Source organism: Gossypium arboreum, chromosome 4, assembly GCF_025698485.1.
Source record: "Gossypium arboreum isolate Shixiya-1 chromosome 4, ASM2569848v2, whole genome shotgun sequence".
NCBI lineage: Eukaryota > Viridiplantae > Streptophyta > Magnoliopsida > Malvales > Malvaceae > Gossypium > Gossypium arboreum.
The window spans coordinates 97,431,700-97,448,482 of record NC_069073.1 but is presented as its reverse complement, the minus strand read 5'-3'; the positions used below and the strand labels follow the sequence as shown (position 1 = coordinate 97,448,482).

Below are 16,783 nucleotides of genomic sequence, written 5' to 3'. Positions count from 1 at the left end.
CTTCGCAGATGGTGGTGAGTTAGATAATGAGTCCGATGGGGATCCACCTCGAAAGCCCGGCCGCTATGGTACAGAAGTTAGATTATTTTTTGAACCGGAGCCTATTACAACTGAACCTGAAGATGTTGAAGGGGGTTCAAATGAAGAAGAAGATCCACGATTCAGGGTATACTCGCCTCCAGCCCACATGCATAATATTGATCTATCTGCAGATGATGCATTGGAGTTTCCAGATCTACCACACAGAACATGTGATCATACAAGTTCGTTATTGGATTCGAGCGAATTTGAAGTTGGTAAGGAGTTTTCCAATAATGATAGTTTTCTTGGTGCATTGAAACAACATAGCATCAATAACGGTGTTAACTATCACGTGGTTAAATCTAAATCCGATAAGTTTGAGGCTAAGTGTGCAGTGCAAGACGGAAGTTGTTCATGGAAAATCTACGCCTCGTTGAGGAAAAGGACAGGGTTGTGAGAGATAAAAAAGTATAAAGGTCCACATACATGTGCTGCAAGTACAGTATTTAAGGTTTTTGAATAATACTGTTATTATGTAATGTTACATTATTTAACGTACTTCGTTGACAAGTATTTCACAAGATCATCCCAAGATGGATTCAGCTATGTTAGCTAGCTTAATACTACCCACGGTGAAAGCAGATCCTAGGACTTCAGTGCCAGTCTTAATTGCCAATATTCGTAACCAAATGGGGTACACGCCCTCTTACCGCAAGGCTTGGATAGCTAAGCAGAAGGCTTTGGAGAAGATGCATAGTGGGTGGGACGCTTCATATAATGAAATATGGCAGTGGTGTCAAGTGCTAGAGAGATACGTCCCAGGTTGCATAACAGACCTTCAAACAAAACCTGCATACTACAACGACCGATTGCTTCGTGGATGCCAAGTATTTAAGCGTCTTTTCTAAAGCTTTAAGCAATGCCGAAGCGCATTTTAAGCCATTGGTACAAATTGACGGTACCTTTATGTACGGTAGATATACCCATCGGCTATTGCTAGCAGTCGCACAGGATGGTAGTGGAAAAATCCTTCCAATTGCATTTGTAATAACACCGGGGGAGTCAGCTAATGACTGGGATTTCATTCTTTCTAGGTTAAGGATGCATGTTTGCCCCCAACCTGATATATGCGTTTTATCGGATCGAGGCACAGGGATATTAGCTGCAATTGAGCGACAGGGAAGCCTATGGCATCGCACACACCATTGGTATTGCCTAAGGCACATTGCTTCCAACTACTACAGGCAATATCCATCTAAAGGTGAACAACGGCAAGTGGCCAACATGGGTATTTAACTTTATCTCTATTAATATAATTTCGTTTGGAATATTGAATTTATTTTAAATGGAAAAATGGTATGTAATTTTCGCTATCAATTTATATTGGCAAGGTATGAGATAAGTAAGGACCGTTTTCATGAGATGTTGGCAGTTTTCCATTCAGTTAACGAAGAGGGCCATGACTACCTATGTAATATACCTTTCGAACAGTGGACACAAGCATACGATGGCGGCTTACGATATGGTCACGTGACCTCAAACCTGGCCGAATGTATAAATTCTGTTCTGAAAGGAACATGTCATTTACCGATAACATCAGTTGTGCGAGAGACATATTTTTGTTTAGCGGCACTATTTCCAAAACGAGCAGCGAGTTATGCAGGCCAAATGTAGGGAGGCCATGTATGGTGCGCAAAGGTATTGCAAGAAATTAACAAGGCGAAGGCACGGGCAAACACTATGCACACAGTGTGTCACGATCGAGACAACTTATGGTTTCGTGTGACAGAGTTTGACAAACAGCACCAAGGTATTATTGGCGGGTAATATCGTGTACACTTAAAAAATAGGACTTGCGATTGTGGGAGGTTTGACGCACTTCGTTATCCATGCGCTCATGTAATTGCAGCTTGTCAAAATCTTCGTCTGGATCCCATGAGCTATGTCGACGACGTGTACAAATTGGAATACATGTACAACGTGTGGAGACACATATTCCCACCGGTCCCAGATGAGCGTAAGTGGCCCTCTATATCGCATTGCTCCGTTTAAGCTATTACCGGATAAAGAGTTGTGGCGTAAACCAAAGGGTCGACCTTGCTCGACTAGAATACGCAATAATATGGATATCCGAGAAACAACCAATCAACTGAAGTTATGTGGATGGTGTAGGAACCCAGGCCATACAAGTAGATTATGTCCAAATCGCAATAGTTGATAGTTGTTGTAATTGTCAATATGTTGTATTATTTATATTTTATTAAATGAAATAATATAAAAATATTCAAAATATTGCTTTATTTAAAATAATTTTCATTTTATTAAAAATATAAAAGTAAATTATAATTACTTTATTTAAAACAACCTTTTATATTATCACATGAAATAATATAAAAATATTCAAAATGTTGCCTTATTTAAAATAATTTCCATTTTATTAAAATATAAAAGTAAATTACAATTACTTTATTTAAAACAACATTTTATCTAATTACATGAAATAATATAAAATATTCAAAATGTTGCCTTATTTAAAATAATTTCCATTTTATTAAAAATATAAAAGTAAATTACAATTACTTTATTTAAAACAACCTTTTATCTAATTACATGAAATAATATAAAAATATTCAAAATGTTGCCTTATTTAAAATAATTTTCATTTTATTAAAAATATAAAAGTAAATTATAATTACTTTATTTAAAACAACCTTTTATCTAATTACATGAAATAATATAAAATATTCAAAATGTTGCCTTATTTAAAATAATTTCCATTTTATCAAAAATATAAAAGTAAATTACAATTACTTTATTTAAAACAACCTTTTATCTAATTACATGAAATAATATAAAATATTCAAAATGTTTGTACACATATATTAAAATAAAAATCAATGTCCGTGCCGGTCTGATTCAGTGCCACATGAAGGTCGTCGACGGTTATGCATTGGATTCCTCCTTTGTCCAGCTTCCAGCGAGGGTTGTGCTTGCTCCGGCGAGGATTCTGGTTATGGGTGTTGGGAGGATGACCCGTCTTGATAGAATAGTGACTGTGGAGGTGTTTGCATCATTAATGGAGGAGGTGTTTGAAACCCATAAGGTGATGAGGATTGGTAAAAAGAAGAGCTCCCTGACGGCCCCTTCTGCGATCCCTCGTGCGACGACTGCCTATAGATCAGCGGTCCACTCGGAGTAATCGAAAATGGAGATGAACCGGGCCATACATTCCAACCTGCCATAGGACTAGAAAAAGGAAACATATAAGGGCTAGGATACATAAAAGGGCTAGGATACGTACCTGGCATCATCTGAAGAGGTTGTGCTGTGGGTGTCGACGGTTGAACTGTTGGGCCTGGTGACTATGTAGGTCTTGTTGCTAGGCCGGGTGATTGTGTGGGCACTGTTGATGGGCCAGCGTCGTCGTCCCTTCTTCTAGGATTTAAAGGGCCACGTCGTTCCCTTTGGACACGCAATTGTCGCTGCCTCTCCTCTTTTGACAGTAAATATGACTTGCCATGGATCTTAAACCATGGCATGTATTCCGGCACGCACGCCAACTCTGGAACGATGATCGATTCCCGAGTAGGTATATAATCATATCAATCTTCCCACATTTGGATATAGTGTGACCAGAATCTCGGCCAATCCGTATGCAATTGCTGTAAGTCGATTTTGTGATGATCATCCAACACCTCAGGTGCCACAGGAATCGGTTGTCAGAATCCAAATTGTAGTAATACTCTGTCTGATTGGTGCATCTCCACAATAGCAAAGTTGACCAATGGGACCTTCACGTGCCAAGCGTTCGGATTTTGCAAGTATTCATCCGGAATTACTATCCGAATTGCCAGATCCTCGTATGGTGTCCATTGAAACTATATAAAAATGATGAAAATATTAGTTAAATAAAAAATACTAAATACTAAATACTAAATACGAATCCACTATTTTATTATGTATGTATATATATATTTTTAACACTTACTTGTGCTTCCGACCGTTGCTCTAATAGAAGCCGTATATCTTCAAGACAGGTAGGTAATCGAGCATAACTTGCCGAATGGTTCCACCTAATTAAATAAATTTTTAGCATAGATTTTATTTTAAATCTACGTAATAATTGTAAAATCTAATATAAAATTTACCTCGTTATGAGTGGGAATGTATATGGGTGGTCCACTCGAGGACGTAAAAATGGAAAGCGAAACCGTGCCCATGATTGCAGTAGTGATAGGCAACCTCCGATTTTCGCTTTATTCGGTCGCGTAGCCCCGCACATCTCCCGGTATAGTGTTGCCAACACGACAGAACCCAACTAAATTCACCAGCTGCTCTAAAATCAACGAGTTTCAGCAGCCATCTCAGATGTACAAGGTTTCGTGACAAGTCCGGCATCAGATAACCTCCAATTATCTGAAGTTCTAGTTCGGTAGAATCATCATCCGGCTTCCGAAATGTGTCTCGTAACCAGCCCATCTCGATCCGACCTCCGTTAATATTATCCGGAATAGCACCCAAAAGCTCGTAGCATACCACTCCCCAATCAGCAGAATGAACGGACCCAGTGACTGCGTCCCCGTCCACCGGCAATCCTAATTGCAAATGCACGTCTTCCAAAGTGATAGTGCATTCTCCACATAGAAGATGAAATGTGTGCGTCTCGGGTCTCCACCTTTCTATCAACGCACTAATAAGTTTCGGGTCCAACTTGCACCTCAGGCCTATCATCGCCACGTGCCAAAAACCCGCTTCCCGTAGGTAATCCTCTATCAACGGTGATGGAGGACCAGTCATGTTAAGGATATAGCATTGCAATATCCGATCTACAGACTTTTGTAAGAAATAATAAAATAAAAATTATTTAAATTTGCATAAATGACAAAAATCTTAAATAATATTTAAATATTAAATTTAACACTTACCATTTGCATTTGTTCGACGGATATGTGTTTATCATCGAAGCGAATTTAGTCTCCGGCCATTGCTAACACGATCAAATTTTTTTTATTTTAAAAAATAAATTTAGAAAAAATAAAATTAGAGTTTTTTTGAAAAAATTAGCGAGAGTTTTGAGAGAAATTTAAGAGAAATTTGAGAGATTTGAGAGAAATTTGAGAGAATATTGAAAGATTGAAGATTGAAAGGATTTAAGTATGAAAAAAATGAAAGAGGTGGGGGGTTTTATAGTTTTTTTTTTTTGGACCGTTGGGGGGTTACCAACGGTCAAAAAAGTAGCCGTTACTCTTGTTCAAACACGGGAAGCGCTTCCTCAAGGAAGCGCTTTGCCTACGTGATGAAAGCGCCTCAAGGAAGCGTTTTACATCGTGTGGCAAAGCGCTTCCTTGAGAAAGCGTTCTCTTTTTCTCCGACAACGCTACCGACGTGGATGCATTTTGTAAAAACTGGCCCATTCCGGTAAATAATTTCTGACCTGGCCCATTTCGGTAAATTTAAAAAAAATGGGCTTTTATTGGTAATTTGCCCAAATTTTCTATTATTTCTTTTGAAAATAATAAATATAGTTTAAATTAGAATAAAATAATAATGCATGATCATACAAATCGAATATTCTCAACTGGTTAAATCCAAAACCATTTGTGCATTATATAAGTTAAGAATTGAAATTTTAAATAATCAACTGAAACCTGTAGAACGAAAGAATAAAAATTTTGATTTTTAACTCTTTTTAAAAACACAAGATTTTCATTATGTTTTTTTTCATTTTCACCTTTGATTTTTTAAAATATAATTTTTCCTAATTTTAAGTTATATTTTCCATATTTTTTAATTTCCATAATTTTTCTTATTATTTATTATATAATGTAAACATTAAAATATGTTAAACTGACTACATGTAAAATTATTAAATATTAAATTAAAATAATATATATATATATATATATTAAATTATATGAGTAAGTTTAAACAAAATTTTAAGTTATATTTCAAAACAGACTTGGGTATGCTACTATCATGCTTAAACCCAATTCAACCCATTTACACATCTATTTATTAACTTGCAATTATGTATTAAAATGTTTAATTTATCAAAAACAAAGAATCTTTCATTTTCTTAACCAAAAGACTCAACATTATTACATGTAAATGGGGACGATATATAGCAACTGCTAGTAGGCTTTGTTTGCAATCTGTCAGCTAAAGGCAATGGAGAAGTCTGGGTCGGTGCCAAAGTGGAAGGATATTTCAGGCAAACCAAGCATGTAGTGGAATACATGTGATTTAACACAGACCATGAAGGTTCGAACTTATCAAGAAAATCACATCATTTAACAAGATTGTTCCCTTTGGTCCTCCTGGATATATCTGAAATACAAATATAAGTTGAACATAAATAATATTTGATTTTTTATTCTAATTTTTTTTCATTATGCTTCATAAATACTTTCAAGAAAAATGGTTGAGAATAGAGGGGTGAGATTCCTTGATCTTGGGTAATGAGAACGAGTACAAATTGTTAATAGTCCTAAACTGTCACTCTGGTTTTCACCAGTAAGTTCACTTTCATTGTGACAGCTGGTAGTATTAATGTTCATAAGATCAAATACCCCAATACATAATAAATCCTTATGTCATCTTCACCTTTCCTTCTCCCTTCTCAGCTATCCGAAGGCGCTAATCTACCACTTATACTCTGAAACTCGGTGTGACAGTCGCAGCAGTCAAAGAAGCTTCTCAGCTTTCCAAGCTTATCAAGCAAAAGAAAGAACAGCAGGTATTTGTCTAGTTGACTTCAGAGAATGCCCCTGCATTGAACTTCTTGCACAATGCTTCAACACCTGCCTGAACTCTAGATGGATCCTGTAAAACAAATTAGCAAAGCATTATCATGTGAAATCGAGAGCAACTTTATGGTACGAAGTTTAACAAGAAATGCTTTATATCTTCATAATATTTCTCCTGTACCTTGCCCTCAAAGCTAATTGCGAGAGGTCCTTGTCTAGATCTGCGGAAACAGCCTTAACAACGCACAAAGAGAGCAATATTCAGCAAAAGATGGAAGTAAATATCATATTTTCGGAAAGAACCTTAATGATTTTGACATCCCTTACCAATGTAAAGGTCTGGAAATTCAAGACAAAGTTTGGATAGGGGTTGAGCAGTTTCTACCTGCATTTCCAAACATAATGATGTTAAAAGCAAAAGAATATTGAAAACAAACCATTTTAAATCAACTCCGAAAGGAAAGCACACTATAACCTAGAAAGCAGATTATTATTGACAACAGCAAGAGATTGTAATATGTACATCTGTTAGATTTGTCGTCAAGCGCTTCGAGGAGTATGATTCGATTGTCACTAAGAAGCCATCAGATCCAGTCAATTCGATCAGACAATCCCACTGCTTTTCCAGCTCGGAAGCATTTGTTGCAGAAAGTACAATTACATTACAGCATTTGATCTGGTACAAGAGGATCATTAGATAATTACTGATTCAAGTTCCTTTCCGTGGTAAGGTTTTATAGTAAACACCCACCAGAGGCACCGGCAGCTTTTCGTGATGCAATAGTTCAGTGATGCCTTCGGGTAACTGAGCCATCTGGAGAAGAAAACCTGATGATGAGATCACATACAAAAAAGGAAAAAACTACCGGAATCCAAATGAAGAAATATATGTGCTAAGTAACGACTAGCGGCAGTGTTAGGCTGAATTTTGGTAAAACCTGCTTTTCTTCTCACATTGTTGTTTCCTTATATGAATGCACTAGCTTTAAAAAAGAATGGGATGTCATGGGTGTATAAGTTTCCATCTAAACAGCATCAACTCTCCCTGGTTTACCAAAAACTATTCTCCCAACCGCAAAATAAAACTTGGATGGCAACAGCGGGATATTGAGATGTCATCTCTAGATATAATGCAAGTGCAATGAAATCCAGCAATATTTAGGGTATAAATCAACCTTCAAAGTACTTTACCTCATTTCGATCACCAGTGCAGTGGTCACCAATAAGATGCCTTAGAAATTCCTCAAACTCTTCATCAGGAGCCTATAAAACAGGGTGACTTAACCAAATTTATACGACATTTCTCACAATTAAACCATAAGGTCAGTTGTCAAAAAAAAAAAAAAAAAGAGGCAGATTTAAGACAAAAGTCAAATAAAACCAGGTACCAGGCGAACCCCAAAAGCCTTTGCCACACCAGCTGAAGTAACATCAGAATGCAAGGGGCCCACTCCTCCATACAAAAATACCTACAATGATATTAAAAATCAACATTCCTTATCTGCCTGATGCCATCACCACAAATAAGCACTAAATAGCTTTTCAAACAAATGTCAAAAGTTTACCAAGTCACTGACAGATTTACATCGATCAACCTCTTCAGCCACAGAATCTATCTGGTTAAAGAAAAGTCAAAAAGAAAGATGGAATTGTAAGGTACACTCGGGAAATTGAGATTGTATGGTTTTCCAAAAAGCTCAACATAAGTTTCCTTGTACAGGAATAGCTTATCATCAGACGCCAATGCAGATTATAAATTCAGAAGCCTAGCCTATATGTGCTATTTCATTGACTAAGCAAAACCATGCAAACTCATTTAATCAAGGTGAAAATTAGAGATAGAAAACTCACATCATTCCTAACAACAGTAGTTCGTGATGTCATCCAACCTATAGAATGGAGCTTTTTGCACAATGAAGGTCCCAACTGATCCTCAACAGTGCCAAACCTGAGCTATGTAACAGATAAAAGAAGTACCATAGGATTTCATCAATAACAGTACACAGAGAAGAAAAAAGAAAAAAGGTTGAGAAAGTGGCAATAAGGGAGAGTTTCTATCTACAATGTGTAGTCACTAACACTGAATCAACCCCCCCCCCCCGAACCCACAACCACCCCCCTAAAATAAAAGGGTACGAAGGACTTACAGAATCTCATCCCCCACACCAATTATTGAGGCAGTAAACATCCTGTTTTTGTGTGAATTCACACTGTCTAGGCCATTGTTGACAGCAGGAGAACGAGTGCCATCTAGAGGAGAATTCTTTTTAACTCTCCCAGCCCTTTCTAGTCTTCCATCAGGAAGCAAATATGCAGGTTTAAATTTCTCTTTGCTGGAGGTGCTGCTGATGGAAAGCAATGCATTTGGCACTGTATCATAAATGCTTCCAATTGAAGTGTAACTGTGCAAATATAGATGACAATCAAATAGAGAATGGTTTGATAGTGTTAAAAAAAGAGCAATAGAGCTTATATTTCATGCAAGGTAGAGGAATCATTACCCTTGGTCATAAAGACTGCAGTATTGGACCCTGCAGGTTAAGAGGAAAGCCCACACATCTCTGACAAAAGCCACACACAACTCAAATTAATCCCATAACAAATGTATGCAAAATGCAATAACATCACTCACCCACCAAAACAGAATAAGAGCAATATAGTCTAAGCAACATTGCTCCATTTTTTCCACCATTTTAGGTCTCATGAGATTTTGTATGTTGCAAAGAACTTTTCATTTATCAGAAACGAGGAGAATTTATTGACAGACCTGTATGACCAGTCCAAGATAGGATTTACTCTCATGAAAGGCGGCCATCCTGGTGAGCTAGGGGAGAACTGCTCTTGGCCTACCTGCAAGATTTTTTAAGCCTTCTTTTAACATAAAGAATTAAATAACAGGATTTTACAAGATGAAGCGATATATATAAATATATATATATATAGCTCAGATGTAATTGTATGATTGGAAATTACCGCAGTAGGATCACCAATTCGGACACCAAGAAATATCGCTCTGATTGGTTTAGACTTTAGCAAAGCCTCTAAACCGGACTTGAAATCCGTGCGGATAATATCCATTTGCAAGCCATAACTGGTCATAGAAGAAATAGAAAAACACCCAGCAATGCATCAGAACCTGTCAAATATACTGAAGTATAGAATGATAAAAAAAAAATTTCTTACGTCTTGGATGTATCATAGGTAAATGTATTTATCTCGGGGAACACAGAAGTGCTCTCAAAATATATTGTTCGAATTGGAAAATCTATCTGAACCCCATTAGAACAACTTTGTTCCACTCTATGCAAAAAATAGCCAGCCCTAAGAAGGTGCAGCAAAACCTATAACATCAAAGGATGATATCGGTATCAACACAAAAATAGAAGGATTGCTTTAAATATATATATATATGTAAGCTACACTTACAGTAGAATCCTTTCCTCCATTGAAGCTGAAAGCAACCTCTTCAATACTGCAGAAGTAAAAACTTTTAAAACTTGCAAGCATAAGCAAATTTGTCTTTTTTAGCAAAAAAAGAAAAGAAAAAATGAAATAACGTTACAGTGCAGGTCCATAAAGAATATAAGAAACTACTTTCTACTACAGGCTACAAAATGGCTCCAACCTATAATATACTTCTTTTAATATGAATGATAAAAGTGAATGCCTAGAAAAATTATTACCAATGAACTACGTACTTATTTGTAAGATTGTATCAACTGTTCCAACTTTACAAAAATGCTTCAGGAAAATGTTTAGAACAGGAAAAAGATTTATGCTAATCTAATCCTTGTAACAGAGGTGCCCAGAAACTCCACATAAGTAAGCCAGTTATACCAGTTCTACCAAGTCCACTCTATCACCTTCACTTTTTTCGGCTTACATGTATACGTACAAACACACATAAAAAAGAGGAATCTAGAAAGCAACATCCTCTCCAGTCAACACGTGAATGCTCAAAATGGAAGTTAAAAAGCAAACCTTATTTGTATCTCATTTGCATTCTCATAACACTAATACTTTCAAGCACAACAAGGACAGCAAAGAAAGAAAAAAGACAAGTAAGTAGAATGCATTAGGAAGCAAAATGCCAACCATCATTAATTCAGATCGATCGAAACAAACCAGAATAACTTCAAAAGCATCTATATGAATCTTACGAGTGTCGTTTATGCAAACGTTATCAAATTAAAAATAAAACGCGTACTCCTCCGCTATACTGCCTCAGCAACGATTCACAATTAAAACATGTCCTGATATGAAGCTAAAAATGAATAAATCTCCGAGTTTAACATCAAAAGCATTCCTAATTACAAACAAGACAGATATATTGGACTGAAAAGTCAACCCATGAAGCTATTGAAACATCCAAAAGGAGACAACTTCTACTGGCACAGGACAAAATCATACATTGATGATAATATCAATCATTTGCTTGCTAGAAAAATGTAGGAGACCATAATACATAAAACTACTATCAAAGACCAGAGAAACAAAAAGGGCACCTCCCAATTCTTGGCTCAGTTTAAACATGGTCAACAAGTATTTTCCTCAAAAGGAAAAATCAAGATTAAACAATTTACTGTCCTCATTTCCTCAATTTCTGTAGACAACCAAACGGAGGAATCAATCATATTCTTTTTGTTAAAACAATCAGAACCCAGTGAAAATTCGATTAATTACAAAGCTAGAAACTTCACAAAGAATCAAGAAAACCCAGAAAGAAAAAGGAAACGAACTCACGAGTAAAGAGCAAGTGCTCTTTTAATAACATAGATGGCGTTGTTGTACTTGGTCTTAAGCCTCTTATCATCACTTTCTCTGATTGCTTTATCGATCTCCATATCCACACTGCCACATCAAAAATGAAACTTTTATAAGCAAATGGGGTTTATAAAAACTTAAACAGAAACGCCCAGAATTAAACCAGAAAGAAAATAAAAAAAGTTCAAACATTGGATCATTGGCAAATTAAGCAGAAAGGATATCCATTGCCCTTTTTTTTTTTTTTTTTGTAAGAATCGACGAAAAATTGAAAATTCACCTTTTAAAGGAAAGGACTTTCTTTGGACTTCCAAGCTAAAGAAAGCTCTAAAGCAGATGCAGAATCCTCCTTTCCTCTTCCTTTTTGCCTCCTTATTTAATTGGGGGGAGGGGGGGCGGTTTGGTAGAATAAAGAACAAAAACAAATTTGAAGAGATATTCTAATTTTTGTTGAAGGAGCGAAAGGATGGGATCTTTTCTAGACACCACAAGTTGTTTATCTGAGAGGGTTTTCTAGTTATCATGCTTTTGTTTGCATTGACATTTTGTTAGAAATTACCCCCCAAAAAAATAATAAACAGCAGAAACAAAAGCGGATCAAAATAAATAAAACATTTTTTAAACTAAAAAAAATTGAACTTTGAAATTGAATTAGGAGATTTTGGGTTTTGGCATGGAATATTTTGCAAGAATTAAGGTTTGATGCTTAAAAAGGATGCCCCTAAATTTGGTGGAAGTATGATGGTGACAGCAAAAATTATCATTCATTAATAATATTGGAAACTGATAATCTCCCAAATACGTTTCTAATCAACTTATTTACAATATTAATTAAAATTAGCATTGCTTTTAAAAAAATTAATTGTAATTTCTTTTTCCAAATTGAGCACAATTTATCCCAAAATTATATATTTTTAACACCTAATTCTCTTATTTACTATATTTTGAAATAATTTTTAATATTAAAAATACAGAATTCTGTTTTTTATAAAATTCTGTGAAAAATGAAGAAAATACAACCGATATAGAGCCAAAGGAGTTGTTTTCTTCCCCTAATTTGTTTCTTGTGTTCTCCAAAATTCAAACACTTAATCCAGGTTTCTAAAAGCTATGTTTCTTGGCCAAAGGGCACCATATGGAGAAAGTTCAAGGAAAATGGAGGCTGGGAATATTCAGGGTTCAACCTTTAAAATTTGGCATTGGCTTTACCTTCAAGCTTTCTAAATTCAACCCTACTTTCCTTTTGTTTCCATGATAATTTTATGGAAACTTCCCAACATAATCTTACAAATATCAATTACAAGAAAGAAATGGATTTATTTCTAAGATTAGATTATGATCAATATTACTCGAATTCAAAATTGAGTTTGAGTGATGTATGTATGTTTAATATGGATATGTTAAAGGAAGAGTTCTTAATGTTAACTAGTTTGGCCTGTTGTGAATTGGATTTAGCTTAGGGGAAATAAAAAGGTGAATGATTCCATAAATTTGTGCTTTGAACATGTCATTGTTCATGCATTTTAAATGGATTTGCTTAAAAACATGAAAACGTGCTGCCTCATGGCAACAGTTTTCTTAGATTATTAGGACCAAGTACAATGTATTTTTTTTATTAAGGACAGCTCTTCCAACAAAATTGTCAAACATACATGTGCAAACAATCCGAGAAAATTTTATTAGTTTTCTTAGAATAAAAGGCTGACTCATGGCAACAGTTTTCCCTTCATTCTCTAGAACTACAGTTTGGAAGATCTTAATTCCTCAGTACAATGAGCAACCATGTTGCATATGAGGCTAGAACGAGGCAGCAAATGAAACCTGAAAATGGCAGTCCAATCTCATCACAAAGATTAGTTGGAAAGACACGGTTCAGTTCTTGAATCGAAACTGCTGAATCACTCTCGAACAAGGTATGTTGAATAAGTTTCAATGGTAGCTGCAAGATGCATAGTTTGACGGATAGCCATCGCAGTCTAATATCTCAATCCTCGGATCAAGGCTTGCTGTGTCAAACTACCATTTCCATCTTGAAAGCAAAGCAGACGGAGCTGTATAATGATTCAGCCGTCACATAACAAGTGGAATATGCCACCTCAAACAATCAGATTACCTCATGTGAGAGACACCATCAGCTTCTGCAGTTCTGCGGCCTATGGTTAACACTTCCATTCATACAGTTATCGATAATAGATAGGTCACCAAAAGTCCTTACAAGAGCAACATCCATTCTTAAAATGGTGGAACCTGCTGGCATCCCTAACTATGATTTCTCGACAGTAAATTTTAGATAGAAGCTTAAAGGCTGAGTGACAATCTCCGCAAACACGAAGGTTCTTCATTATTCTTATGGTTTCTCCAGTACTGGAGTTGACTAGCCCAAATGCCAATGCCAATTTCTCACTGTGATATGAGACAACAGTTTCCTTCTCTTCTTCATCAATATCAAACACTACTTGTGCGGTATTCGGAACATACCCAGCAGATTTAAGCTGCATTGCCATATCCTGGAGCATGGATTCAATCCTTTTGTCTTGCAAGTGAGACTTGTCACTAGCCAAAAACCAATGAATTGTCCCCTGAAACTCAGTATAGCTCCACCCAGGTGGCTTCTGGATGCCCTTATCTTCCATCAACTTCCGAACTCTCACAGCTTGTTCCCATTTGTTCGTATTGGCAAGCATGTTGGACAACAAAACGTAATGAGCTCCATGATCAGGCTCCAGTTCGATAAGTTTTTGGGCAGCAACTTCACCAATCTTAACATTTCCATGGAGTTTACAAGCACCCAATAAAGCTCTCCATATTACTGAATTGGCCTCAAATGGCATACTTCGAATTAAATCATAAGCTTCATCCAAGCAACCATCTCTGCCAAGGAGGTCAACCATGCAACCATAATGTTCCTTATGTGGTCTAATACCATAGACATCCAACATTGATCTAAATAATTCTTTGCCCTCTTCAATTAGCCCACTGTGGCTGCAAGCGGATAAAACTGCCACAAAGCTAACACTATCTGGTCCCAGCCCTACTGATTCCATTTCCCTAAAAACAGCTAAAGCAGACTTACCAAGACCATGCTGAGCCAGACCAGAGATCATGGAATTGAAAAGTGAAACGGTCCTTAAACCCTTCGGGATCCTGTGAAACATATGTAGAGAAGAATCTATCTTTCCACCTTTTGAATACATATCGATTAATGCAGTCGAAAGGATAATATTTTGGCTGCATAACTCACCCCCTATGTACCTACCATGAAGCCTCTCACCTAAACTAAGAGCTCCGAGTCCGGCACAGGCTGAAAGAACAGCAGCCATAGTACATTCATCTGGTCTTATTCCCAAATATTCCATCTGTGCAAAAAGTTCCAATGCTTCACTGTATTGTCCTGACTGAGAATAACCACTAATCATAGCCGTCCAACAAATCAAATCCCGTTGGTCCATCTGATCAAACATCCTTCTAGCAGCTGCAGTTTCTCCACGTCGAGCATATCCCGATATCATGGAACTCCAAGCTGCAGTGCTTTTATTACTTGCCATTGAGCTAAACACCCTGTCAGCCAAATCCATCAACCCAGACTTTGCATACATATCAAGAATAGCAGCCTTAAGCAATCCGTTAGAGTCAACACAAGAGAGGTTCCTGTAAACAAAACCATGAATCTGTTTCCCAATCCTAGAATCATCCAATGATGAAAATGCAGACAACAAAGCAACAAAAGTGAACTCATCGGGCACAATGCCAGACTCTTGCATTTTTCTAAACAGACGCAGAGCAGGCCCTGGTCGGCCCACTAAACCATACCCATTTATCATGGTATTATAAGAAACAAGGTCTCTAACAAGACTTCCTTCAAATACAATCCGGGCATCATTTAAATGTTTGAAAACCGAATAGAAATGCATCAAAGCATTCCCAACATAAAGATCCAAGTCAAACCCAAATTTTATGATATGACTGTGAACTTGAATTCCTGGTTTAAGGGTAGATAGTCTTGCACAGGAATTGAGTAAGAATGGGAAAGTGAAGTTGTTCGGAGATTGGTTTACTTGGTGGAGCATGGATGAGTAGAAGACAAGTGATTTTTCAGGGAATTTACTATGGGAAAAACCCCTTATCATGGTGTTGTATATGAATTGATTTGGTTGTTCAATTTGGCAGAAGATAATCTGAGAGTAGTTAAGGCCCTCTTCGGAACCCAGCAAGGCAAAGAAAGAGATGAGTCTGCTAATGGGGAAGACATGGTGTTGGAAGCCATTGAGGATTATTTGAGCATGGACTTGAAATGCTTGTTTGATGGTTTTACAAGATTCTAACAAAGGCAATAGTGGTGAGATTTCAAAAGGTAGCATTTTCAAGGGTAGCTGAGAAGAAAGAACACCCACCGAGCTCTGCCTATGTTAGAGGATACAGAGAGAATATGAACATTGAAGAATCAACAAAAGGCATATCATATCATATCTTTCTCCTCTGCTGTTACCGGGCAATTACTCCCTGACTGACTTAACAGCTCTTTGTCATTTCCCTTGCAGCACGAAATACAGTACTTTGAACCAAAATTCAAAATTGTTATGACAAGCAACAAGTCTAAAGATCATCCATCAAAATTGGAACTTTCTTCTTCTTCTTTTTTCCGTATGGTTATGATCCATGTACCATGTACCATAAAGCTGGTGTGTAGGCAAGAGCCCCGCAGCCTCGGTCCCCGGAGGATTAGGTTATAATCCCTACAGGTTTTTAAATAGTTTATCAGGTGATTTCTGTAGGAAGTGGGCACTCCAATTGTTCATGGACAATGAATTCGAAAGGCCTGTCCATTCACCTTGTTTAGCTTGCTGTTGTGCTTTTGAAGCCTTTTAACTGCCTATAGCGAAAACAAAAATAAATTCTTTTACCCCATTACTCTTTTTTAAAAAAAAAAAAACTACTCCAATACCTCTCAATTTTGATATTAAAAAATTAGTCCTTTTAAAAAATTAAAATAATTTAATCCCTGTCAATTTAGAAAGTAGACGACTAAGAATAATTAATCACAATATTAATTTTTCATCGATTTTATATAGGTATAATAACAAATTTAGCTCTAATTATTTACATATTCTATCAATTTGGTCATGATTTAACAAATTTAGCCCACAATATTCTTATAAATATGTAAATATTGAGGTTAAATTTTAAATTTTTTAGAATCAAGACGAAATTAACAAAATATGTCAATATTAATAGCTAAATTTGTTATTATATCA

General features: G+C 36.4%; 2 protein-coding genes across 2 annotated transcripts; both read right to left on the bottom strand.

Moving 5' to 3' along the window:
• Window positions 1–6,382: 6,382 nt before the first annotated feature.
• LOC108457698 (uncharacterized) lies at window positions 6,383–12,272 on the bottom strand. Its single transcript, XM_017756778.2, has 17 exons — window positions 11,812–12,272; window positions 11,511–11,618; window positions 10,194–10,239; window positions 9,951–10,108; window positions 9,741–9,858; window positions 9,535–9,617; window positions 9,269–9,328; window positions 8,915–9,169; window positions 8,619–8,715; window positions 8,333–8,383; window positions 8,156–8,236; window positions 7,959–8,030; window positions 7,519–7,581; window positions 7,291–7,443; window positions 7,095–7,152; window positions 6,949–7,001; window positions 6,383–6,843 (listed from the first exon to the last, which is right to left on the bottom strand). Exons 2-17 carry the CDS (start codon window positions 11,609–11,611, stop codon window positions 6,766–6,768), a joined length of 1,527 nt encoding a protein of 508 aa, XP_017612267.1. The 5' UTR covers window positions 11,612–11,618; window positions 11,812–12,272; the 3' UTR covers window positions 6,383–6,765.
• Window positions 12,273–13,047: 775 nt separating this feature from the next.
• On the bottom strand, window positions 13,048–16,386 carry LOC108460159 (pentatricopeptide repeat-containing protein At2g29760, chloroplastic-like). The gene has a single exon (XM_017759529.2). The coding sequence runs from the start codon at window positions 15,887–15,889 to the stop codon at window positions 13,730–13,732; it is 2,160 nt and encodes a 719-aa protein (XP_017615018.1). The 5' UTR covers window positions 15,890–16,386; the 3' UTR covers window positions 13,048–13,729.
• Between the last annotated feature and the right edge of the window lie 397 nt (window positions 16,387–16,783).